The sequence below is a fragment of the Drosophila santomea genome, chromosome 3L (genome assembly GCF_016746245.2).
Source record: "Drosophila santomea strain STO CAGO 1482 chromosome 3L, Prin_Dsan_1.1, whole genome shotgun sequence".
Lineage (NCBI taxonomy): Eukaryota > Metazoa > Arthropoda > Insecta > Diptera > Drosophilidae > Drosophila > Drosophila santomea.
Window position 1 is genome coordinate 8,542,210 of NC_053018.2, and position 26,648 is coordinate 8,568,857.

The window sequence follows — 26,648 nt, forward strand, 5'->3', positions numbered from 1 at the left end:
TCAAAACAGGCGACGCCAACAAAAATGATGGGCCAGCGGGGGCGGCGGAAAACTATAGGGCTGCGGGGATAGTGGGTGGTGTGGGGTGTGGGGGGTGCTAGTTTGCTAGTGGGCGTCATTTATCGTATGATGCGCATTTCCGGCGCCACTCAACAGACTACAGCCACATGAACAGCAGGCAAACATCAATAGTCACAACAAATACAGTCGATCTTCTGTAACTGACACTACACTATATAAAATGATGTAAAATGTATATAATATGCTAAGGCTAATATTTATATTTTTATTATACAAAGAAATATAGTTTTCAGAGTATCCAAAATACAAAAAAAAAACTTTTTATAAAACTATTCTTAACTATTTAAATCATATATTTAGGTGTACAAAATCGTTAAAAGCGTGCTTACTTATTTTAAAATATTTATATATTTGTCTGTTGGCTTTACCTTAATAATTACAGAGATATATATAAATGTATGTTATAATTATTAAACAGGTTTCAAAGCTATAGATCACCTATCCCGATAGAGCTCAGAGTTATAAAAGTTTGACGGTAATCGAATATCTGCGTTTCATAAGTGTTGTGTGGCTATTACATATTGTTTTGTCATTTAACGCAAATTACGTATACGACGCGTTGACCTCATTTGGGTTGATCAACAAATGCAGTTGTCGACAAACTTGGCTTAAACCAACCGCGTGTCTCTTGCCCCACCCCCTCTTTCCCCTCCTTCCCCTCCTTCCCCTCTTTCCACCTCTTTCCCCGCCTTTTCCCATCTTTCTCTTTTGGCTCCGCTTGGCTTGTATTTCAAGCTCAAGTTCAACGTTGTCTGTTAGCGGTTGCCTGCATACTACCAGTTTTCATGCTGCTGCTGCTGCTGCGTTTCCATTAAAATTTTGAGTGGCCGTTGTTGTTAACTCATTTTTCGCTTTCGTAAGTCTTGGCCAGTATACAAAAATATGCGCGGCGGGCGAGGGGAGCACGCTTATGTTTGAGCATTGCTCGCATTTATTGCAACATTTCCCCATGGGGAAGTAATCGAATTGCTTCGCCTCAGGTCTGGGTCTGGTTTAAATCGTGCACTCAAAAAAAACAAGCTTTCCATTTTACAGATAAATTCAAATTAAAAATAAATACCTTAAAATAATATACATCTTCAATTTCTCAGTTGCGATAAAAAATTATTTGTATTACTTAGCAACTAAAGTTATTTTAGTGGCATATAAAGTCATATAATTAAATTTTTGGCAGTGTAATGGTTATACAGCTCCCATTTCTCAAATAGTTGGTGTGGCTTTTGCTGTTCATCAACGGAAATTAGCTGCGAGTTTCATGTTTGAAATGTTTATTTTGTAAGCAATATATGAGGAAATTAGTTTCAAAGTTTTTTGTTTTTTCTTTTTGCGTTGTTATGCTTTTTGCATAATAGGTGTATATCACCGATTTGGTCTAAGTTTCAGCTGAATTTGGTAACAGTGTGTGAAGCTGGCAAACAAATCATTTATTTTTTTCGTTGTTTTTGTGAATGTTAATTGAAGTCGGGCGAGTTTCGTTTGTTGTCAACTGGAAGTAAGAATTGGTCTTATGATTGGAATCTATGGAAGTTTTTTCGACACACAAAATGTAGAACAATATATATTTTTTCGTATTTTATCAGACCTTGAAGTTTGTAATTTTTATAGACTCATGGATTTCATGCGACATGCCAACTGCAACCAACAGTTTAACAGCTCATCTCATATCCAGTTACCATTTTAAGATCCTCTTTCCACTCACCAATTATGCAATCAGCTTGACCTCCAGTTCCTCAAAAATGTGTATTCCAGCTGCTTTGAAGGCCAACCACTCCGTTTTTCCATTGCTGCCCCAAAGTTGGCTATTTGTTTGAAGAAAGAAACTCGCCTAATGGTATACCACCAATTCCATCGGAAAATAAAACAATTTCTGTGATTTTTTTTGCATTTATCGTTTCAAAATTTGTATCTAAACCTTTATTGTTTGTTCTTTCTTGCAGTTTTCATAAAACATAATTATTCGCCTTGCCTAAATCTCACTTCTTATCTCTCGAAGTTCCTACTAATTAATTTCAATTTCTATTACGAAATCAAAGTCCATAACAGAAACGTAAATTTCTCATTCAGTTAACAAAATCTACAAAAACTTATACAGAATGCTGTGGAACTTATTATGAAGTAAGTTGAGTGTAAAAAAAATTAACAAATGACTTCACTTTAGGTAATAAATTATAGCTGATATCTGCAGCATCTCGAGCACTTCTGTTGGAATTTTCATAGGTTTTCTCCTTTGGTTTTTTTTAGATTTATTTTGGTTTTGTATATATATCTAGGTACATGTTAGTGTCCTTGCTTAGGCTTTCATCTGTAAGTTTTAGCTTAAATTTGGTTTTCATTCGTATTCATTTTGTGTTTTGCATGCTGCCAACAACAATTAGGCTGAGTTTCTTGTGGATTTCCTTTATTCTTTTAGCATTGCTCTAATGCCTTAAGCTGATCTCTTACTAAGTGTTAATTTTTTTTTTTTTTGAGTACCAAATGAAGTTTTCTTGCCTTTTCTTTGGCTTTAAGTTAAGCTTTGATCTAGCTTTCGTTTAAGCCACAACTTAAGCTATGGTAGCCTTGTGTTATTTATGAAATTTACCTTCAGTTTCTTTTGCTTTTCACATATAAAATTATTTGCATTTCGTTTCATTTTGCAAAATTCTCAAAATATAAGTAAAGGCTCTAAAACGCTTTAAGGTCTTTTTTAGTTTTGGTTTTATTTAATTTAATTTAGCTTGATTTTTTGCAACAACTAACAATTTTTGTTTTTTTGTTTCATTTTTTGTTTAAATTACTACATTTAAATATTTTTATTTGTGGATTTTTTCGGGGGCTTTTTATTGATTTTAAAATTCAACAACATTTTCGTCTTTAATAATATGTAAGAATATATTTTTATGTATATATATGTATATAAGTAATGTATAAGTGTATAATATTATGTATATATTAGCATTTAATATGTTTCGCATTGCCATTCGATTCGCGCCGCCACTTCCGTTTCCGCTACGCTCCCATTTTTTATTTTTTAAACTCTTACTCACTAAAAACACTCAGCTCTTGCCCGTTACCTACTTACTTAAGTTATCGCTTTGCTAATTTCTCGTTTTTGTTTGTTTTCTGCTTTGCACTGCAACAATTTGTGTCTTTAGTTACTATTTTTAACCCTGCCTAACGATCGCCTTCCCTTGCCCGTTTGCTATGTAGTTGAGTGTACTATATGCATACAACTAATATCTGTATAAGATAGATATAAAAATCATCAACTACGAATTTATCTACAAAAGTTATTCGCTTGTTTGTTTGTTTTACCTTGCAGCATGCGTAATTCATTTAACTAATTCTTGTTGTATATAATAAATATATATATTAATGCTTAATGTATATTTAACATAATTTCGTTAGTTTTCAATTGTTATTTTTAAACGTTTCATACTTTTCAGTTTTATCGTCTTTTGTTGTTGCTACAAAGTCTACATTTTGTTACGGAACATTCTTATTCGAAAATCTGGGTTTTCTTTTTCATTTCAACTCAAGAGTAAATCTTTAAATGAAAACGTCTACACAAACTTGTTGCCAAAACTTGGAACTAAAACTATTTGCCCTTGAAAAGTTTGCTTTCTTTTGGCCTGACAAAATAAGCGCCCGAAAGTAGACTATAGAAATCGCATTCTCCCCCTTTTTTGGATGCGTGAGTGTGGGTGTGAGTATGTTTGTATGTGAGCCAAACTAATTCTCAAATATTTTAGTTCAGTTGATAGTTTTTATTCGGTTTTTTATTCAACAATTCTCTACATAAACCAAAAAATTGTCTACAAAAATTCAACTACAAACTACGGAAAACAATAGTTGTTAAAAATATACAAAACTACGCTTAACTAAAGTTGTGTAAGGGGAGGGGGGAGGTCTACTGCTCATTCAATTGATGGCCAGGCAAACAGGTATGAAGTAAGCAAAATATCGCCTTAGTTTGTTTTCACCTCTACGCGCAATTTATATTACTTAGGTATAAATATTTTTATATAAATATAACATGTTTTTTGTTTTACTTCTGGTTTGTTGTACAAATATGTAGCAATTGCTTGAATCTGCTTAGTCGTATAGTCCGCTATTTGAGTTATCCATAAGTGTTAAGTTTATCGTATATACTTGTGTGAATTCATTCAACAACCGAAGCTCAAAAATTTTCATTTTGCAAAATGACACCCAACTTTTTTCGTATGTTTTTCTTTATGTTAGGTTAATTGTGGGATTCTTTTTTCATCCTTAACGTTATTTTGTGGTTGTTTTCTCTAGGTGGTCTCATAGCAGTGCAAAAGGCTTCAGGGTTAGAGTTTGGTTTTTTTTTGGGATTTGTTTTTAATAAACACAAAAAAAAAAAAAAAACAGGGGTTGGCTAAATATCTATATTGCTATATTACTGATTACTATATAATCTTTGTAGTTCTTGCGTCTATCGTTAGGGTTAGTTTCGATTTCGGTTACGGTTACGGTTACGGCTTTAGGTTTATTTCTTTAACTCTGTCTTGAGATCCATGTATGGTTTTCATTAGATATTTACTAACAATGAGCTGTGTGGCGAGGGGATGGGGCATCTGTGGGGGTGGTGGTGTTTTTTGGGTGGATAGATAGAAAATAAACGAGTTTTCAATATTTAAAAGCAACGCTTAGACTTTTATTATTACACACAAATTGTTTTTTGCTTTCTCACTTTTTCGTTACGCTCATTCTCCTTTATCAATCTTTACTTTTGTGGTTCTTCTTTCGTTTGTTTTTGTTTTTTTTTTTGTTGTTGGTTTTGCACATTTTTCCATAGAATAAATAAAATAAAAATTTGTTAAGAAGGAGTGCTTAATGGACTTATTTATCTCTCTACGCTTTTTGTTATAGCTTCCATATTGTTTGCTGAATATAAAATATAAATTTGCTCTCGGTCGGTAAGTGTTTTTTTTTCCGGTTTCATATATTTTCTTAAATTTCTAGATAATTGTATGCAGGTAAATGTAACTCAAATGTATAACAAATAATAATAATTAATAAACTTAGCTAACGAAAATAGTTGTTGTTTAAAGTAACATAATTATATGGTATTATGTAAAAATGTTTTGTTTTTAAATTGTTTGTTTAAGATCTTGCAAATCACACCAAAAGAAATAGTTTTTCTTGTAATAAAAGTTAAACGAATAAAATGTTTACAACTAAAAGGAAAAATGTGAAACTCTATAGGGTGATAGCATGGTATGAGGGGGGATTTGTTTTGCGGATGGTCTGTGTATCTGTGTGCATGTAGTTCTTAGTAGGAAGTAAGAAAACTAGTTCTCTCGCTTTAACCAGCTGACTATGTCTGGGTTAGTTTTGGGTTGGTTATTTTAGTATCAAGAAATCAACAACGAAAACTATTTCATTTCTAGTTTTTCATTTTTGTCCGTCCACCGTCCGTCTGTGTCCGTATGTTTTGAATTCTTTTTTTTGGGGTTTTCTGATATTTTTGTTTTTTCATTAGGTTTTTATAAAAATCATAGCTCACTTAAACTAACCAGCTGCCAAGTGCCCGGCAACTGAGGAGGGAAGTTCTTTGCTCATCTCTAAATGGTTTTCTCTTAGCGTTCCTTTAATTTTCTCTTTTTTTTTTTGTGGGTTTTCATTTTGCAATTTTTTATACATGTTTTCTTTTGCTTTTTATGGTAATTCCTCTAACGAGTTAATTTGAAAAAAGGCAACGAAATTATTTACAATATGATTTGTTGTGTGCATGTGGATTTCCGTTCACTAAAAGCTAAAGAAAAACTTAATCAAACAACTAATTACAAGAAATAATAAAAACTAAAGTAGAAGTAGAAGTAAAAGGGAGAAAACAATAGCAGAAAAATAGCGAAGAAGAGAAGTTGTTTTTTTGATTGCGTAAAACTAGGCTAGACAACTATTAAACAATTTAAAAGATAACAATTCTACGTCTGTGTTTGTTTGTTTTTTAGGATTCCCATTGCGCTCGGAAGTATGCTACTTTAAAGGCAAAAAGCTTCGGCTGCAGAGCTTTTCAACACTCTGCTCTCGTGAGACTTTCTTTTTTGGCTACTCTAAAAAATGTTTAGTTTGCATTCGGTCGGTTTCTCCTCCTCTGTGTTTAGTTAATTTGCTTTTTTTTAGTTTTTAGCATAAAATAAATATTAAAGCGGAGCACGACGCCGTGAGGGGTTTTCTTGTGTATGTGTGTGGGTGTGTAGTTGTGTGTGTTTGCTTACTTATTATATTTTGTTTTTTTGCATATACATATTTAGATACAATATGTACTTTATAGTGTAGGTTTCATGTCTGCCGTACTAAACATTATTAGTAGTTTTATCATAGTTATGATTATTGTTATTTTATCAATAGTTATTATTATTTAATTGTTGTGGTGTCCTCAGGCCAAGTCACAAAATTGTATTTTTGTATTTATCATTACACATCTTGGAATTTCGATAGACGTGCACGCAAGTCCATGTTCTCCTGTTTCAACTGCTCCACCTCCTGATGTAATGTTGCATTCTGCGCGAAATAATTAAGAATTAGATTTGAGTATTAATTGAGGGGATATATTGAGTAGAGGACTCACTTCCTTCTCCAAGTAGCGTGCCCGCATCGCAATCTGGTTCTCCTTTTGGCGCCGGGCATCGCGGGATCGCTTGGCGGCAATGTTGTTCTTCCGGCGACGTGCCCAGTACTTGTCGTCCTTGAGCTCATCTGGAACGAATTGCTTGCGTGACTTTTTGATCATCGGCTGCGGCTTGAGCTCCTCGTCGGAGAAGGCTCTGGTTCGCGGATCAAAGTCACGGCCCGAGGAGGCGAACGAAAATGCTGGAATATCAAATACTAAATGTTAACAATGGCTCACAGACTGTTTCGTGCTAAATTGATATCGTAAAATCGAAACCTCTATATGAAAATCCATGATTGGTAACTCATTGAGTATTATATTGAATTCGAATTGAATTGAATTGAATGGAAATTTAAGGATTTGCACAAATTGGAATGGGAATCATTGAAATGAAAGCCTTGCGGGCCTTCGGTATGTGTCTCTTTAACATTTAGCATTTGATAAGACATTTGTGGGTAACTTAAATTAATTTATATAATTCAGTTATAATTTAAGTTAAGAAGCAATGTCCATTCCATTTGTGTTGAAATAATTCAATTTACAAAAGTCAATAAAGTTTAGTTTGTTAAGTCCTAAGATCGTACACTTGTGTTCATAAAAACAGCTTTGTTGATTTGATAAAGCAACTGATAATTGAATTGATAACAATAGTCATACACTACGTTACTTCAAAATGGTTGCGATTAATGCAATTTTATTTTGCATAATAATTGTATCTATAATTACAAGAATTTCTGCCTTAAAACAATGGCAAATATACTTTTTTGACTCGAATTGAATCCTAAACTTAACGATTATTTCGATACCGATTTCGTTAATCGATTGTTCTCGATAGCTCGTAACTGACAATCTGGCTGACAATCTCAATAGACATTACATGTGATAATGGTTCATTTTACGATCTCAATAGACTTTTTATCGGTGTATCGATAGCGCGATAGAGCGATGGATATACTCACTTGACTCGGCCGGCGATGGCGGATTCAGGGTGTCCGGACTGATGCAGTCGGATGGCGAGGGCGACCGCTCCCGCTTTGTGGTTATGTGGCCAAGACCAAGGGACAGACCGGCTGCATGACCCAGGGAATCGGACCGGTGGCCCAGACCACTGGAGTGACCCAGATGCGTGCCGGGCAGGCCATCAGGTATGTTGTTCTCCGACAGGAACTCGTCTAGGTCGGCATACTAAAAGGGTTTAAATGCAAAATTGGCAATGAGCAACTGGACACCAATGTGTGGAGCAGATATTCCCTTGAGGTTAGTCACACGATCTGAGCTCTGATGATGAGAATACAATTCTCGCACTAAGTAAGCAATCGATAACATTCAAGTTAACTGTTTCACCGTGTGTTTTGTCATGACTGTACTTGTGGTTTCGTGTGTGTGCTTAGGCTGTTTCCACTAAGTGCATTAGTTAACTTTGATAAATTTATATACGCAATTTACATATCTTTTTAAAGAGTTTCTAATAAACTAGTGAAATCAGCCTTTTCGTGTGAAATTTTGAGCTTTGTGTGTTCTTTTTGACCTTTGGAACATTGTATAAAAAGACGCAGCCACTACGCAGCGATGATAGATATGATACTAACTTGTGTTACCTTGAGGTCGGCATCGTAGGGCAGGGTCTTGTCCCACAGATTTGGGCCGAGAAACGCTGTTTGGGCCTCAACATTCCAGATGTCGCCCTCCTCCTTGTATTTGTCATCTGGGCAGATGATTTCTTTGCTATTCGATGTGGATTTGCCTGCAACAGAATGGTGCACAATTAGTCATGGCCACAACTGATTAGATTGATAGTGGTTTACAGGTATGGCAAGTTAAGGTCTTGATATCTTATCCCCATACGGGGAAGTGTGTCAAGTACTCAATATTTCTTTCTTTATTAAATAAACCATTCGAATTCCTCAGAAATCGCATGGGAACTACACATATATAGCTGAAGTAGTTTCCGCGAATTTCCGCATGCAGCTTTTTGGCCATAAAAACGGGTTACAGCCAAACAAAACGTACCAAAGACACAAAACCAACAAACAAACAAATCACTCACACACACACACAGGCACAAAGCAAACAACGGCAAGAGGAAGCAGCGAACAGACAGCATACGAAAAGCGAAAGTGAAATTTTTACTACACAGCTTTCAAACTGATTTTGATCGCTTCCAGCTGAGACAAAAAAAAAACAAAAAAAAACAGAAATGTTAAATAAACTTAAAACACTCAAAGATGGTTAAAAGCTCTTAGCCCTATTGTTGCAAAGTTGAGTGATTTTTGTCGAAGCTGCGCATGCGCAGCTGAGCATGATCTCTGCTCGCTTCTTTTCTTCATTTCTGTGATTTCTTTCACGAAACCCGTTTTCTGGCCACAGACAGTAAAAGAAACCAGTTGCCGTCTTTGGTTTCTTCGGCTCGCAATAGTTTCCGCTTTCTTATTCACTCTCACTTTCATTTGCCAATGCTTTTTTCTTGAATTTTTTCCATTTCTTTTTTTTTGCTTTTTGTAGTTGTATTTTACAGTTGTTGCTACTGCCGCTTTTTGCATTACGGACTATTGCGAAATTTTATGCCATTTTGCGGCTTGGCTTGCCTCTTTCTTTCCTCGACTTCTTCGGCGCCAAACACACACATTTCTGGTCTGTGCCATGAAGTAATATCTTTTCTTTTCTCCTCGATGTGCTCACCAAAGCGTAAGTGAAATGCTCAAGTGTCTGTGAAGTAATCTCTGCTGTTTGGTGAAAATGGGGACTTGCAAATCAAGGCAAATGCACTGGCCCACGGGGCGTATGCGCAATGTATTTATGAGCATTTTGGTCGGCGTCTTTTCCTCTTCAATTAGACACTGTTGTCTGATAGTCACCAATTATTGGGAGAAGATTTATACACATATGTTCAAATGATTTGAAAAAGCATTTAGCTGATTGAATTATGTCTTACAATTAAGTTTAACAAATGGAAAACAATAAAAAAAATGTAATGCGGCAGTAGATGAAAACAAAACACATAAGGTAAAGTCCAATCATTAAAGTAAATAAAATGTGTGCTATTAATTATTTATAAGCTCTGTTTAAGGAGCTTTAAAAATGTTGGTGGGAAGTTTAAAACAAAACTATTTCTTAGTAAAGCTTAATGATTTGGTATTAACATAATGGGAATTTCACCAGCTTTCTTTAGCAATTAAGACTTTACAATACATGTGAAAACGCATAAGAAAACTTTGTTTAAAAATGTTGCAAAACGTAGACAAAACTTAATATATTTTTAAATTTGTCCTCAAATAAAAAACAGATCAATCTCTTTAATCATGCCCCAACAAACAATACAAATTGCAAATAATACATTAAAAACAATACTCATTCAACAAATAGAAGAAAACAACTTTCGCAAGGCAATTAAACAAAACACACAAAAAGAACACAAAAACAAAAAGTCCAAACTACAGAAATATTAAAAAGATTAAGCAAACTAAAAACGAAAAAGACAAAAACCAAATTACCGTTTGATTTGCAAATGAAACCCAAAAATGGAGATTTCCTGCCTGTAAAACAGAAGAAACGGAAAAGAAAGATAGTAGAAAAGAAAAATACAATATTGATTCTTTCACAAAAGCAAACAATTAAAAGACGCAACAACAAATACAGGAAAGACACAAAATTAATGGCACAAATAACAAAAAAGAGCGTGCAAATGTGATGATACAAAGTAGCTGATTTCGTTGGAATTTTAATTTAGGATGGCAAACAAAAAGGATGTAAATTCGACTCCTTGCAACAGGCACTTTTACTTTTATTTCATTGTCTTCGATGCGAATTTATATCTTTTTCGATTCACTTTCACTGTCATCAACATTGTTGATTTGTGTGCTGAACAGCAGGAATCTTGTCGTTCGGTTTATTTTTAGAAACGAACCCAGAAACAGGAATTCGACTTAATCTTCTCTTGTTTCAGTTTCTGTTTCTGTTGCTGTTTCAGTTTCGGTTTCGGTTTCAGTTTCTCTTGCCATTTTTAAGTGGGTCAGCGATTTTTTTCTGTGTCATCTGTGGGAGCCCTCGCACCTTTTATTTTACCATTTTTGGTTTGCGTCGACCAACGAAATTTCTCATTTTTGGTAATTAAAATAATTTGCATAATTTTCGCGGCATTTTACATTTTTAGATCGTATTTCACTTTCATTAGAAAGGCATACGCAGTGGAAGAGAGAGCGAGAGTTCTCTGTTTTTGGGCCTACGACAACAAATTTATTGTTTCTCTGGTGAAACGCGATCACACACTTCCAGTTCTCTTGTTTTTTTTTTTTGGTCAAAGTGGCTTTTGGTTTATGGACCTAATAATAATATTATGCTTATTACGGGCATATTATTTTTCTGTAAATTGTTGCCCCTCTGTGGTCTTTGTTGTGTTAATGGTTGGCCACAATTTTTAGTGGACCATGGTCGCTGGGTTTTTCAGATATGTATAAATTTTGTTGTTTCTTTTTTTTTTGGGAACTAAACTTTCACTTTTTGTTTCGTTTTTTTTTGGGGGGCTTTAGTTGGTTTGGCGGTTTTAGTGACTGTGATTTTGATCAAGTGCAAGTCGTCAAGGAAGTGGTGATCAAGTTGAAGGAAGTAAGCAGCTTGATGACACTTAATGCTGCTAGCATTAATTTAATGAAAAAGTTTGGGTGTTATTAAGTGATTATAAAATACTGCGCTTGTAGTTTATACAAGAAAGTTGAAATGATTGTGAAATTGAATTCTTCAACTTACACTATCTTTTAGATCTTTAAATAAATATTATTTATGCTATCTCTGTTTTATCGTGAATATTTTTCGCCTTTTGCAGATAATCAGAGTATCCGTTAAACCAATTACAATTTTGATTCCCAGACACATCCGTTTCAACTGGCCAAAAACTCCACTTCCCCCCCTCTTCCACCACCCCCCCTACAAGCGAAATGAAAGTGAGAGTGCTGGAAAAACGAGTCTGCAGCTCCCCAATAAGCTATCCCCAAAAAAAGCTGGCGAAGAAACCAGTTTAAAATACGCAAACGCAAAAGCAAATCGATTCAACTTCTGGGCGAAGAATTAAATCGAAGACGATGCAGTGACGGAATATTGCGGAATATTTTTTGATAATTAATTCCACGCGAAAGTTGTAGATCGCCTGCGTTATCATTAAAATAACAATAAAATCCAATCAATTTCGATATGGTAAGGTGTTATAAATATGACTTTGCCAAATTATGCAACTTTGTGCAATTTTGCTTCTTTTTGAGCCGCCGACCGACGTACAGCAGCAGCAACAACAACTGTCCGCCCCTTTCACCTGTACTTTCGCCATCTCGCTCACTCTCTCTCCCACTCTCTCGCCATCTCTCTTTCACTCTCTGTGCTCTTGGTCATACGCTGCGCATGCGCAACGATGGCGCAACTGTGACGGCTTTTTGTTGTTGTTTTTCATGGTGTTGTTATCGCTGTTGTTGTTGTTACTGTTGTTGTTATTGCTGTTGTTGTTGTTGTTGCTGTTGCGCCTGAGTGCCTCGTTGTATTACATCGATTTATAAACTATATGTGCGCCGCACTCTTTTTTTATGGTTTGTTGCCATTGTTGTTGGGGGGAAGTTGTGCTGTTGTTGTTGTTTTCATTGTTGTTATTGTAGTTATTGTTGTAGTTGCTGGTGAAGTGCAGAAAGTGTAACACTTTCGATTGTTGCCCTGTCTCTGTGTGTTTGCTCTGATGCTTTTCATTTGCTTTTGCTGCCTTTTTGTTGCTTTTGCTGCTTGGTTGTTGCTTTTGCTGCCGCGGCTTTGTATGCATTGCATTCATTCCGTATTTGCGCTCATTTGCATTACTTTTTTTTTTTGATTCCCTGTTTTTTATGGCTTTTTTTACAGCTTTCAGTGTATTTGTTTTTACATCTGTCTACCGCTCTTTTTTGTGTGAAATTAATTATTTGTGGGAAAATGTGATAGGCTTTTGATTTCCGGGTTGCTAGTACGAGCCATTTGTTGCTTACCGAATCGTTAAACAAAATATGATGAAAACTATAGCTTACTTTAACAAAATCTTATCGAGAGTGTATTATTGAAATATTTTTTTATATTTTACTTTTTGTTTTCATACAAAATTAATTTAAAATATGGAAGCAAAACTTTTATGTTTATCATTACACGTAATTCTTCAACAAACTCTAGAAAAATTTACAAATAAGTAATATCACTATACTTCTATAGCAACTCAGTTATATTGATTTGTAAATCTCCCAAAAATATGTTTATCTGAGCTGATTACCCAAAAGATCCGTTCAGAGAATGGCGAAAGGCTTTCCCACTATTTGCATATCTCTCCAATTGTGCAAATTAATTTTCCCGTATTATTCAACGAAACAGCTTAGCAGTCTACAATTAAGCGATTTCCCTAACGGCAGGCCGCTTTCTTTGCGATTACGAAATTGATAGAAAATTATGAAAGACAAACGAGTGGCGGTATATTTTGCAATAGTTTAATTACCCGAGACTCGACTCGAATCGGGCGGCGAAAGTGAAAATCCGCAGACGACGACACAATTTGCCACATACACAGTTTTTCCATCCAACCCATTAGCCCAATTTCAGTTCGAAAGAAAGCCATGGCAGCAGCAGCCGAAGCAGTTAATTAGCAGAAATAAGGAAGCGAAACCGATAATCATACGTATCGTGTTGGCTCTATCAAATTATAGACTCATGCCATAAAGCGGCTGAAACACGAACGTCCACAGACATCGAAACCCAAATAAAATTGCCTCAAATATGCAGAGCACGCTTGCAACAAAAACGTTGGCGAAGTGGGCGTGGCTGGGCTGGAACGTAATCAAAACACAGTAAATTCAATCAAAGTGCTTCTGGTCTTTGTGCATTTTTCGCTTTTCACGTATATTTTTTGTGCTTTTTGCCTAAGACGACGACGTGTGAACAGATTGCTCATACGCAGCGTGGTACACGAGCCAAAAGCCAGCGTTAAAGCCTCTCTTTCGGCCACTTTCACTGATTCAAGTTTCTCACCTGGCAGCGTCGCAGTAATTCGCACGTTTTACCGTTACCGCTTCGCGATTGCGCAACACCCAACACACACATACACAGTCGAGAGTGTCGGCCAAACACAAACACAAACAGCGGCACAGTCACACCCATAGCCACAATAAATTGGCAACAATCTTGCGTTTGGCCAAGACGAGTAGCCCGAGCACTTTGATTGAAATAACTGTAATACGTTGCATTTTGGCAGGCCGCCTATCTGGGTGAGTGTGTGACGCCTCGATGGTTTGGCTTGGGGCTTCCAGGCCACCATTAACCCCACAACACCCCATACCGCTTCGATTCTCCCCTTTTGGCATGTTTCAGGGGCGCACTTAAGCCGCAGCGCTTCCCGCGCAGATAAACCAAACGAAAGGAAGTCATGAATGGCCAGATTGAGGCGCACCAAACGGGCCAAGTCAATTGCCATTGAAATGGGAGCTGCTCGTGCTCGTGGCTTTGATAGAACCGTAGAAACTCAAGCAGGTAGAAAGATATTAACAGGTGACAGAAAAATAATGAATTATTACTTTACTTAATAATTGTGTATTATTATTAATTGTTACCAAACTGTTTTCAGAAAACAAATTCCCAACTAAATTTTCTATTATAAGAACACAGATGTATTAATTTAAACAGTTTGTACGTTATTAGAATTAAATAGCCCTTGCTTAGTTCCAAAAACACATCAAGAGCAAATAAATAAATAATAGCAGTAATTTAATTTATTCAATAACCGAAATATTTCCAAGAAAAAGTATTGCATATTTGTTAGATTTCTTTAGCTAGTTTAGTTGTATCCACGCCTTTTCCCACGCTAACATCATTCTCCCAACTATTTGCCTGATGATTGAATATTAAACAAAAAACCCCCGCCATTTAACTACACATTGTTTTTTTTTGGCAACTTTCGAAATTGTATATTTATGATTAAGATAAAATTTTATCCCACTCTTCAGAGCTGAACTGGAACCCTTCAACATTTTTCTTAAGTTTCTTATTATTTTTTTTTTTTGCTTTCTGATTGTCTGTCTTTCTGTTTTATTTCAAGAAGAGCCAACACAGAGCAGCAGAGGCCACAAAAAATATCAAAAAACTACCAAAAGGCAAAGAAAGAAATGAATTTAAAAACTGCCGAAAAAGTGAAAGTTAATTTTTGGTGATGTTGCTAAGCCGGCAGAGTAGCTGGCTTCTTGTTGTTGTTTTTGTTGCTAGTGGCGTCGGCGTTTGTTGCTTCAACGAAAAAATGTAGAAATGTAAAAACGCATTTTTCGGCAGCTAAAGAGCCGCTTATGAATTTGATATAGTTCAAATTATGCCGCGCAATGTCAAACAGAAACAGAAACTGAAACCGAAACAGTAAAAGTAAAATTACCCTTTTGTTGCCGCTTTATTTTTTGCCAGATCAACTTTGGCTGATAACAACAAAAGGCCAACGACGAGCCGAGAGTCAAGAGAAAAAAAGAGCCAAAAAGGCCGCAACAGTCGGCTTTTAAATGCATCATAATAAAAACCCCAAAAAAAAGTAGTGCCTGGAATATAAGTATATATACAATATACACAAATATACTTGTATATATATATGGAAAGCACCCAAAAGTCAGAAACGAAAGTTGTCTGGAAATGTCGCGTTCAACAAGTTGTTGCCGTATTTTTTGGCCCTTGCCGAGAGCATGGCCTAAAGTCGAAAGCAAAAGTGATTGTGAAATGCCAGCGAGTCGGACTCGTAGAGCCCCAAAAAACCAAAAAAACCGAAAGGTTCGAAAGTCGAGAGATACTCGAGCTAAACTACCCCACGCGGAAATGTCAGCTGAATCCATACAGCAGCCCCTCGAAAATAAAACAAAGTACCAAATGCACAAGAAATGCCCCTCCTGTCAGTCGTCATAAGTCGCCAAAGTCGTCCCAATTGGACGCACAGCCCCCATTTTCCATTTCCCCCCCCCTGCCAATCGATTTAAGCTGACTTTCACACTACATCAGGGTCGTTGTGGGAGCGGTGGGGATCGTAGCTGTCGTTGGGGTGCGAAAAACTAGCCAGGCATACAATCAATTTGGGGAAATGCAACGGCAGCGACAGGGAAGTAAACTTAACCCACAAAGGTCAAGAGCAATCAGCCTTTTGAAGGCAATTAGTTAATTCCATCCAGAGAACATGTTGTGGCGCTGGAAACCGCATTTCAATTACATTTTAAATCGATTTCAAATAAATACAGCTAAATCTAATCAATTCCATTTAGCTAGTTGTATTAGCAGAGCGGTTTTATAATATTATTTTATTAGGAGTTGTTTAAAAACACTTCCCCAATTTAATAATAATAATAATTATTAAACATAACCAATCATTTTTGGTTTCAAAAGAACCACTTTTCACTTGTTCACAACCCAAAGAAAGGTTGCCTTGGTGTAAAAGTAATATTATTGCAATGTCTAAAACATGTAATAATTAGATAAATAATTTAGTTAAAAATTATTTAATTTATTTCCAATCGTTGCATTTGTGCTGTTTAGTTAGTAAGTGCTGATCCATACCATTCAAGTAGTTGGCGTGTTGCTTCCACAATTGTTGCACCTGGAATTGCGTCCATCGATTGTTGTCATCGCCGCCCACTGCATTGTTGTTGCTATTGTTGTTTGTATTGTTATTATTATTGTTGCTGCTGTTGTTGTTGTTGTTGTTGTTGCTGTTGTTGATCACACCCACTAGGCTGTTGACCAAACTGTTCTCGTGCGCCTGCTGTTGTTGCGCCACCGCGGAGGCGGTGTTCACTGTGGGCGTGGCATTGTTGCTGGCCGTCAGATTGGCATTTGGTGTGGCTGGATTGTTGTTGTTATTATTATTACTATTATTATTGTTGTTGTTGTTGAGGGAGGCATGGTTATTGATAATGATATTGAGATTGTTGTGATTGAGTAAGTTATTGTTATTATTATTATTGCTGTTGTTGTTGTTGCTGCCGGGACTGCCGCCCGTGCCGTTGTTGCTGTTGGCATGTTGCTGCTGCTGATGCTGTTGCTGTTGCAGGTTGTTGGCCGCCACAGCGACCACCGCCGCTGCTGCATTCACATTCACGTGCGCCAAATGTTGCAGATGATGTTGCAGCAGTTGCGTGGGCGGCGGCAGCGTGCCACTTGCCACATTGTTGCCATTGCTCAGTGTGTTGAGCAGTTGCTGCTGCTGTTGTTGCTGCTGCTGCTGCTGGTGCTGCATGTTGTTGCGCAGCAGATTGTTGTTGCACGCCACATTGAGATTCGAGTTGCTGGTGTTGCTGGCATTGTTGCCCGCGTTGCTGCCACCGTTGCCGGCCAACAAATGCGGCAGATTGTGCACCACTTGCAGTGGCAAGCTACTCAGCGGTGGTAAGGCTGCCGTCTGCGACATGTTGCCGAGCAACTGTTGCTGCTGGTGTTGCTGCTGCTGCTGTTGCTGTTGCTGCTGCTGCTGTTGTTGCACACTCTGCAGCAGTTGCAGCTGTTGCTGCTGATGCTGCATGCCATGTTGCTGCTGCTGCTGTTGCTGTTGCAGTGCCAGCGCTGGCGGTGGCATTTGATAGTCCATTCTCATTGCTGAGATCACAATTGTTTACACTCCCGGCTCAGTTCAATGTTTTCTACTGCATGTATCACTTAGCTGGTCATGTGTGGCACAAACATGTTGCTGCTGCGGCACTCGCTGCTTCGCTTAATTAACTGTGGTAAATTGGAATTTAGAACCGAATAAAAGCTTTTATCGCACGTTGCTGCTGTTGTTGCTGCTGTTGTTGCTGCTGCTGCTGTTGCGATCACCCGCACAGCAGCAACATCAAAAACACAGAGAGCGAGTTGGCTCACTTTGCTACTCAGAATTTGCGGCGAGCGCTTTGGCTCAGTTTTGTTTTTGTTGCCTTTTTTTTGCATTCGCAATTTTGCTATTGTTTGTTTAGTTTGTTTTGTTTGCCTGCTTCTATTATTATTCGTTGTCAACTATTCCGTGTACTGAGTGTTGTTTTATTTCATTTTTTTCCCCCCACTTTTTTTTTTTATTTTTTTTATCGTTGTGTGGGGCTGGGCCCGTTTGTTGGGGGGTTCAGTTCTCAGTTCTCGCTGCCCGCCGCTTCTGAATGAGAAAAGTTTGACCTTGAGGCGGCAGTAGGAAAAAAAAAGCAAAATAAACAGCCAGCAAAATGTTTTCGCTATGCGTTTTTGCTATTTTTCAAACTGATCGTCAATCGTTTTTTTCTGTGTGTCTTGGCGCTCATGCGAAATTTTATTGCAGCATTAATTCTTTTTTTTTTGGTCAGCGAATGTTTGGGCTGTTTAGCAATTCATAGTGCTGTTGTATTTATTTATTGACATTTTTGATAACTGATAAAAGGTACTACATATACTTTGTAAATCTTTATGATCTTGGAATATGCATGAAGTAATGATAAGGAATTTGTTTATGTGGATCAAACATTAGTGCAAAAATATTAAGTGTGCATTTTTAATGTATACTTTTACTTTTGCATAAAACTTCAAACAAGATCATATTTATCAACAAAATATTTAGTACTGTCAGTTTTTATACTACTAAATTGTTGTTTGCAAACTTATAAACACCTTTGATTTATTCCAAATATAAAATTTTATATATATTTTTTATATTTTATATATGTGTTTTAAACATAAACTTGTATAAATATTCCCTTTCGGAATTTCACTTGCTGATCTTGTGATCACAAATTTCTTAGAGAGATCAACAAATTTCAAGCACTGCACTATACATTTTAATTACAATTAATCCAAGATGAGCTGCTCCTGGAGGATCAATGATCCACGGAATTGGATGAAGGAAACGAAAGTTCACAAGTTCGCACGAATTCGAATTCGAAAGCGTCGTGCTGCAGACGAAGACACGCGTCGTATACGTATTATTTTATGGCTTTTTCTTTGTCGCTTTTCGGCGGCTTTTAATTGTATAGGTTGGTGGAGGAGAGTGGGGATTTTTGAGTTTTCGGTATTGGATTTTGGTTGGCTATATATTCATGTGATTTGGTTTTTATGTTGTTTTAGGTTTTTTTTAGTTTTTGGTGGAGAGCCGTTAACCGAACCGGTGCCGCCGGACTGCGAACGTCGAGTGAACGCGCGCGTCGCTAGCGCGATGAAACGCAGCTTCGCAGCTGAGCAGAGGAGCAGAGCAGCTGAGCAGCAGAGAAATGCAGAGAAGCGGATAAGCGGAGAAAAAGCGAGAGAAACGGAGTGAAAAGCTGGGGAAGCAACGGCGAAGTAAGACCAGCAAAAAAGAGAAGCAAAATAAAAGCCAAACTTGAAACCGAAAGCCTGAAAGCCCACTCGTCCCGTCTTGCTCTCGCCCCCTCTCTCTCTCCCACTCTCTCATCGCATTCGCTTGATTTTTTTGCGCATTCCGCCTGTTTATTTTTTTTCGCGCCGCCTGGCAAAGTTCGCCGACGTCGACGTCGCTGCCGCCACGCTTGGCGGGAGCTGCGCTGCCGACGCCAACGGCGACGCCATGCGGAAGCAGATTTTCCGCTGCCCACGAAAGCAGCAGCTTTGTTTTGAGTCAATCGCAAAAAAGCTTTTGGCTCTTCAAATTGAGTGATATTTTCTAAGCTCGAGTTCAAAACGAATATCCCACGAATTTTTGCATACAAAATGTTTGTTCGAAAGTTTTGTATCTTTGTATTTTAACGATCACTAAAATCTACATTGGCAAAATGCTATTTAAAACCTTTTTTCCTTCAAACGATGAGTGTTAGTAAATGAAACAAGACAAAAGCTTACCATTATAGTTTTTAGCAAACCACAAAATTACTTGTACTCACAAAAAAGTCATTAACAGTGGAAAATACTGAGTTTCGATGCTTACCTGTAAGTAAAAGAGAGTGCAAATTGCATTAGAACAATGTTTAAACAACAATAAGTCAAAATAAAATAGCATTGTCAAGGGTGGCGGAAATTTCCCAGGCATGAGTTATGGGATGGCCACCCACAGCCCCAACTGACATTTATCCATTTTAGCTTTCCCCACACTACCCAGCACACACATCAAAACGAAATGCATACAAATTATTATACAGGCCGACCAAAAAAGGTAATTTCCAGTGTATTCAATAGCGAAAATTTTCACCAACCCCAGCTGAAAACAGAAAACAGCGAACAGCAAACAATCGAGAGGCAGAGATGATAGAACACCCACATTTCATTTGCCATATGCATTTCCATATCGCCAGCCATAAAAATCTCATCAGCCTAATTCCGAAATCTAATCAAACCAAATGTATTTCCTTCACGTTGACCAACTGAGGTCAGTTCACAGAAAAAAAAGAAAAGGGAAACGGAAAAACCTATGAAAATTTGGTGGCAGCTCAGCCGCGATTTTTGAAAGGATTTGTGCCAAATGCATTGACAAAGTAGATCAAAAAAGGTGAAAGGATGTGCCAAAAAAAAACAAGAAATGAAACTGGTTGAATTGAGACCCTTTTAGGCCAGCCAACTAAAGTGCCAGCGAAATGTATCGGTTCCATGATTATTAAATGGAAAATTTAACGGCATATAAAGTAATTTTCCAGTTCTAATTGCCATGCAAAAGGAGAATTCCTATGGGCTAGCTACTAAGGGAGTCATCAACTGATAAGATATAGTTGCTTGTGTAAACAGGCACTTAACAATACTTTGCTATATACCAACTAAATTTAGTTTATTCACTTCACTAGCAAAGCAATTTGGTGTAGGTCGAAAAGTAAATGATTTTTATCTGCAGCAAGGAGTAAGTGTCGCAAATTAATCAGCATTCCCTTGTGTTAGGTACCGCGATACCGCAGTGCAAAGATACATTTGCAAATGCATCTACATTCTGAGTTCCATTTCCTATTCAATGCGAACCGTCGGCGACGTCAGTGGGTATAATATGTATATACGGGCTATATGGCTATATGGCTATATGTACATGAAGTATACTATATAGTACAGCTGAGCTCACGTGTGCGCGGCAAGCTTTCTTGACTTTTGCGCTTTACAAGCTCGCAGTGCGCAAAGTTCTCGGCCGCTGACGTCGGATGATATCAGTCGCTGTGGCCGGGATGCAGATAGACGTTCTACAGACATATCGCACAGGGTTCCCAGATACATTCATAATATATACATATATATCAAAACTGAGTTTCTAATGCAGCCTGGGCAAAAGTGGAAATCCTCCGAACTAGTCATGCACTTTATCAGTTGTTTTCGGTTTCTCTCCCTTTAAGTGTACTTTTTGTGTTCTCAAAGCCAATTAGTTATTCACAGAACTATTTATGACTAATGTTTAAGCCAACCAAGAAAATGCAAAGTACCTAAGCGGTAAAAGATACGTATATACATACGTATGCAAAGTAGGGCTAATAAGTACCATTTTTCTACTTTACTTTAAATATTTTTAACTAATACAAGATACATGTATATTCATATACATTCGTTTGCAAATTAAGGCTATTAAGTAGTATTTTTCTACTTTACTTAAAATATTTTTAACAAACCATTAAGGCAAATTTATATATAATAATTCATCTGTATTTATCGCCCATTTTCCTACAATTTCCCCACATTTTCCTCGACTTTTTCCTTTTTCACCTCACCTGAGCTGGCTGGCTGAAAACGCGCTTTCAAGCTGTTCAAATGGTTGTGATGCTCGTTGGCGATCACGGCCGCTGCGACGGCATTTGCCACATGTTGCACGGAGGACACGTTGTTGTTGCTGTTACTACTGCTGTTGCCACTGTTGTTGTTGTTGTTGTTATTCTGGCCAGGATTTCCACCGTTGCCATTGCCAGTGGCTGCATTAGCATTGCCACTGGCACTCCCATTCGATCCCTGATTGTTGCCACTTGCAACTGCAGCGGCTGCCGCAACAGCGGCAGCATTGCAACTGGCAGCAGCAGCTGCTGCAGCTGCAGCGGCATTGCTCTGCGGATCCATGAAGGAGTTGCGCTGGTAGTGTGGATTCTCCTGGTAAATCCGCTGGTACGTCAGCGTGGGCAGTGTCCACGAGTTGTTCGTCTTGTAGTGGAAGTTGCCGGTGCCGAAAATGGAGTGGGTGTTGGTGTTGCCACCGGTGTTGCCTGCTGCAGCGGCAACGGCGGCCGAGGAAAGTGTGTGGGCCAGCTGGGCGGCATGATGCTGCTGCTGCTGCTGTGCGTGCTGCTGTTGTTGCTGCTGCTGCTGCTGGTGGTGTTGCGGTTGCTGCTGCTGTTGTTGCTGCTGCTGCTGCTGCTGGTGTGTATGATGCGGATGCAAGGGGTGGCCGTGATGTTGCTGCTGATGCTGGGAGTGCTGCTGCTGTTGCTGTTGCTGCTGCAGGACGGCGGCAACATGATGCTGGTGTGCTTGATGGTGCTGCTGCTGCAGGTGCTGTTGGTGTTGCTGCTGTTGATGCTGCTGCTGTTGCTGCTGCTGTTGCTGATGGTGCAAGGCGGCGGTTTGTTGCTGCTGCTGCAAGGCCCAGGCATTCACGCCATTGTTGCTGGTGGCACCTGCCCCGCCGCCACCGCCTCCTGTGGCGCTACTCTTGCCCGAATCATTGCTGCTGACACTGCTGCGATGGTTGTCCATGGTGCTTGAGGATCCTGTCATGCTGCCATCGTTGCCGCTGTCGCTGTTGCCGCTGCTGCTGTTGTTGCCGCTGCTGTTGTTGCCACCGCCATTATTATTGTTGCTATTGTTGCTGCTGCCGCCATTGCCCGCCGCTGCCGCAGCCACCTGGGAGTTGAGCTGCTGGAAATACTGCGACAGTGTGGCATTCGCGTGCTCCTGGCCAAAGAAACTGGTGCACGAATTCGTATCCGACGACATGATCACTGGTTCGTAAACGGGGTTCGTTCGATATTCACTGGGTTATCCTTCACTGGGGGTATGGTTAGTCACTGATCCCTGATGATCCTAGGTGATCACCTCCTTGTGCTGAACGTGATTGAATTTGCTGGTGAGCAGTATAAACTTTGGGCCACGGCCGAAAGTTGTGCGCATTGTCTTTACACTTTGGCTTCACTTGAGTTTTTCTTTTTTATTTTTTGTTTTTTTTTTTGTTTGGTCTTAACGCTTGTCTATGTTATCTGGAAATATTGTGCTTTTGATTTTGAAAAACCCTGATTAGTGTTGAGCACTTTGGTATGTTTGCTGATTTTTATTTGCCAGTCAATTGATAGCCAATTCGTTGTTGCTAATGAACAGGTGATAGTGGGTTAAAAATGTTGCGAATGAATCAGTTTTTTTTTTGCAGTTTTAGTATTGAGTATTGAGTATTCAGCATGGGGAAGCGATTTTTGATAGCGACTGATAATGAGTGCGCTTGTTTTCGTATGATCGGGGAATGCACTTTGTTTTCGTCTATTTTTGTATGACTTTTATTTAGTTTTCCATTAGTTTTTATTGATGATCGTGATGATAAGGAATAAGAAAAGGCATTGTATATAGTTGTATAGTTTTGCGCTTTCTTTTCGTTCAATCAATTTTGTATAATAAGATTTTTGTGACGCTATAGAAATTTCAATGTTGGAATCAATAGGTATAAAGGCTTTCCGTGTTCTTTATGGAATTTTTGCAATCAAAACATTCACGGTCAATTATTGTTTTCGCTTCACATTTCAACTGAAATAAACTAATAATTGTTTGCCAATTAAACTGTATATCAAATCAACCGAGTCAAAGGCTTCAAATGTATTTTAAAACATTAGTATAATTTCGAATACTTTCTATATGTAAATCAAAACAAATAAATTATTATTTGCCAAATCAATTGAATTATCCTTTCCTTGCTTGAATAACTCTTCTTCCTCTCAGCCTTTTTGTGTGTGTTGAATACCTTTTCTTATTCTCAGAATTGCTTGCTGCTTTGGATATGAGATCGTATTTTGCTTTGAGTTTTTTGCTGGTTCGTATTTTTCTTTCTGGAGTTTGTTGTTTTGTAGAAAAAGTGAAAATAAGTAGTTAAACTGTTTGAAATTAGATCCGTAACTTTAGCGCTGCTGGTTGGAGATTCTCGAGAGATCTCCGGATCTCTCGCTCTTTCTCTCTCTCTCTCTCTCTCCCTCTCTTTCACTACGCCTCGTTCTATCTCTCTCGTTCTGCGTATTTATTTCCTTTTTAATAATAGTAATTATTCTTATGACACACACAAACACTTTAGATTTATTTCACAATGGTTTGCACTTGAAATTTGATAAAACAAAAATGATTTCCTCGTTTTGATAGTTCTTCTAGAACTATTTTCGTGGTATAGAAAAATCAATTTCAATTAATTTATTTTGCTGAGCGTAGAAATATATTTTTGATTTTCCCGCTCGAGTGGCGAAAACACGGAACGAGCTGCGACGATTTTCACATGAGAACGCGATGCGACAGAATGCCGGCCGAGTAATTTTCTCGGTCTCAATGTCCGTCTCTGGTTTTCCTCTGCCGCCGCTGCAGTCGCCGCTGCAGTTGACGTCGCAGTCGCCGCTACCGCTCTCTCAGCCAGCTAAAATTGCAATTTTCTGCAAGTAAGTCGGCTTACGTAAAGGACGGAGGTCCGAAAACAGTAACCCCCCTCGCTCTCCCACTTTGATAATTGTTTTAATGGCTTTTTTTTTATCATATGTTGGTAGCGCAAAATATTTGTACATGTACAAAATATATTTTTATATACAGCAATGGGAAAATTACTAGTATTATTGCTAAATTAATCGATCCAAATGCCACAGGTATTTTTGCACAGATCTAAGTTGTTACTTAAAAGAAGGCATCTATTTATCATACTTAAAATTTAATGAACAAAGACTAATACATTATTAAAAGTACCAGATCTTAATAGTATTAATTTAAATTTATTTAATAATTACCTTAAGTTGTAATGTAAAATTATTTACATTAGAAACTTATATTAATTATTATAATTCAGCATAATTTGTATAAATGTTAGTTTTTCAATTTTACTTATGCTTTTCCAGTAAGGAATGTCAATTTAAAAAAAAAAACTTTTTTCCAATAAGAGTTCAAATATTTGTAGTTATAGTACTATTTTTATGAGCACAACTATATTTATTTGTATATACTTGGGGGACTGCGACAGCGACGTCGACTGCGGCAGCGCTGCTGCGGCCAAGTCACGCGGATTTCAATATGACCCAAAGCCCACTGTCTAGCACAGTTCTAAGCACGTGTTGCGGACACACCGGGCACACACACAGTCGCAAATTAATTGAGAGAGAGAGAGAGCGACAGAGAGAGAGGGAGAGAGAGAGAAGTGCACGTTGAACGACAAGCGCACTCAAAGATACAAATGGGCAGACACACAGATACGCGTACCGATAGAATGGCAGATAGAAATACGAATGCAACTCAAAAGTTTCCAGTCGATTCGCAATAGACCGCTATATCTGTATCTAACCCCCCGTACCCCTTTAACGGCCACTAGACTATACACACATCAGATGGAGTGCGTGGCCAATTGGCGTGGCAATACTCGGTTAATTCGGCACTGGTGCGTCTGCAACACGTGACGTATGCGTAATGTGCTCCAAAGGATTGCCACTCTCTGCCACCAACTAATTACCGCTGCGTCATTCCCACAACCAGTAAGTAGATCTCAAAGGAGGGAGGGGAAGTATAGGGTGTTGGGGATCGATAGCTGGGTGCTTCACACTCTGGGCGAAAACCCAATCGAACGACGTAGTAGCTGCAACGGAGCGTATACTTAATCTGCATTCTATCGAAGGCGCTAAACTATTGGCGTAGGTCGCCGTTTTTCTTGGAAATTTCAAAAAGTATTCAAACTATTCGAGGGCTTAATCAAGTTTTAAATAATTATAATAATCGCTGTCTGTTGTCATAGGTCCGGCACATATTCCTGGAAGTTTTGTATAATACGCCCGTACTTTCCGATGCACTCAATTAACTTTCATTGATCATCGCAGATTTTTAAACTATGAATCAGAGTAGTTAAAAATATGGCTTGAATCTGATAAATAAACTTTTGTAATATTGTTATTAACAAATGTATGTAGGATGCCAGAATATGTAAATTAAAATTATTTAACAAATTCTTAATAGTCGAACTATAAAACTAAATCAAGACTTTTTTCATCCTTTGCTAAACTAATTCAAAAGAATTCCAAGAATATCCTGACACTTTTTCCGCCCCAAAAACTTCTTTATTTGCACCCCCCTTTTTAGCCTTGTGCTATTCTTCGGTCTAAGAAAACTCTTTTTGTATTTGAGAAACCCAGTCAGCCCTGAAATCCCATCAATTGGCATAACCATGGACCATGTGGTGAAGCGAGCTTCAGTCACCTGTTTTCCCCAATCGACTCAATTCAGTGGCAATATCGAGTATACGCCCCGTGCAGCCAAGTGACTATTTTTGGAAATGCGAAAGCAACAAGTCATCCGAAGCTTCGGGAAAATAGAGGAAACGAAGTTGGCTTCGGGCTCCAATGACAGAAGGATGTGCGGCAGAGGTTCGCTATTGGCCAGGCTTATATGCCAGCGGAGCCGAGAATAGGGAACCAATCCGGGAAAATCGCCCAACGTCGACTGGGGCAGCGAATGAAGTCGACTGCGACGGCAACAGAGGCAGCGGCAGCGGCAGAGGCAGCGGCGTTGTCAGGTTTTCTGTTTGTTTTGTTGTCAGTTGTTGTATTTCGTATTATCACGTTTCGCTACCACGTGCAGCAGCGGTCTCCCCATCGCCAGTATGTGTGTGTGTGTTTGTGTGTGTGTATCTGTGTGATTGGGCTAGTGCCACACTCACACTGGGTACAATCAAAAACACCCTCACACACACCAATGCGCAATTGCGCACTCACATAGATACGCCGTGGCGCTTCGTCCGATGAATGAGCCCTCTGAGAGAGCGGCAAAAAGTGCCAAGCAAAACCCAACTGAGTCGAAGACGCAGCTCTTGCTGGTTTATAAATAGCAATTTAAA

General features: G+C 38.4%; 1 protein-coding gene across 11 annotated transcripts in view; it reads right to left on the reverse strand.

Moving 5' to 3' along the window:
• Window positions 1-3,806: 3,806 nt before the first annotated feature.
• LOC120450512 (hepatic leukemia factor) overlaps window positions 3,807-26,648 on the reverse strand; it is a 55,487-nt gene continuing 32,645 nt past the window's right edge. For 2 of the 11 annotated variants that reach the window (XM_039633583.2, XM_039633582.2), the window contains exons 2-5: window positions 8,290-8,444; window positions 7,660-7,885; window positions 6,659-6,900; window positions 4,708-6,591 (exon numbers count right to left, since the gene is read on the reverse strand). In XM_039633583.2, the coding sequence (XP_039489517.1) occupies window positions 6,505-6,591; window positions 6,659-6,900; window positions 7,660-7,885; window positions 8,290-8,444 (710 nt within the window). In that variant the 3' untranslated portion in view covers window positions 4,708-6,504. Of the gene's footprint in view, window positions 6,592-6,658; window positions 6,901-7,659; window positions 7,886-8,289; window positions 8,445-10,191; window positions 10,234-16,261; window positions 17,399-21,324; window positions 24,079-26,648 lie in introns of those variants that run through there. The other 9 variants (XM_039633578.2, XM_039633576.2, XM_039633575.2 and 6 more) reach the window with 9 other exon arrangements.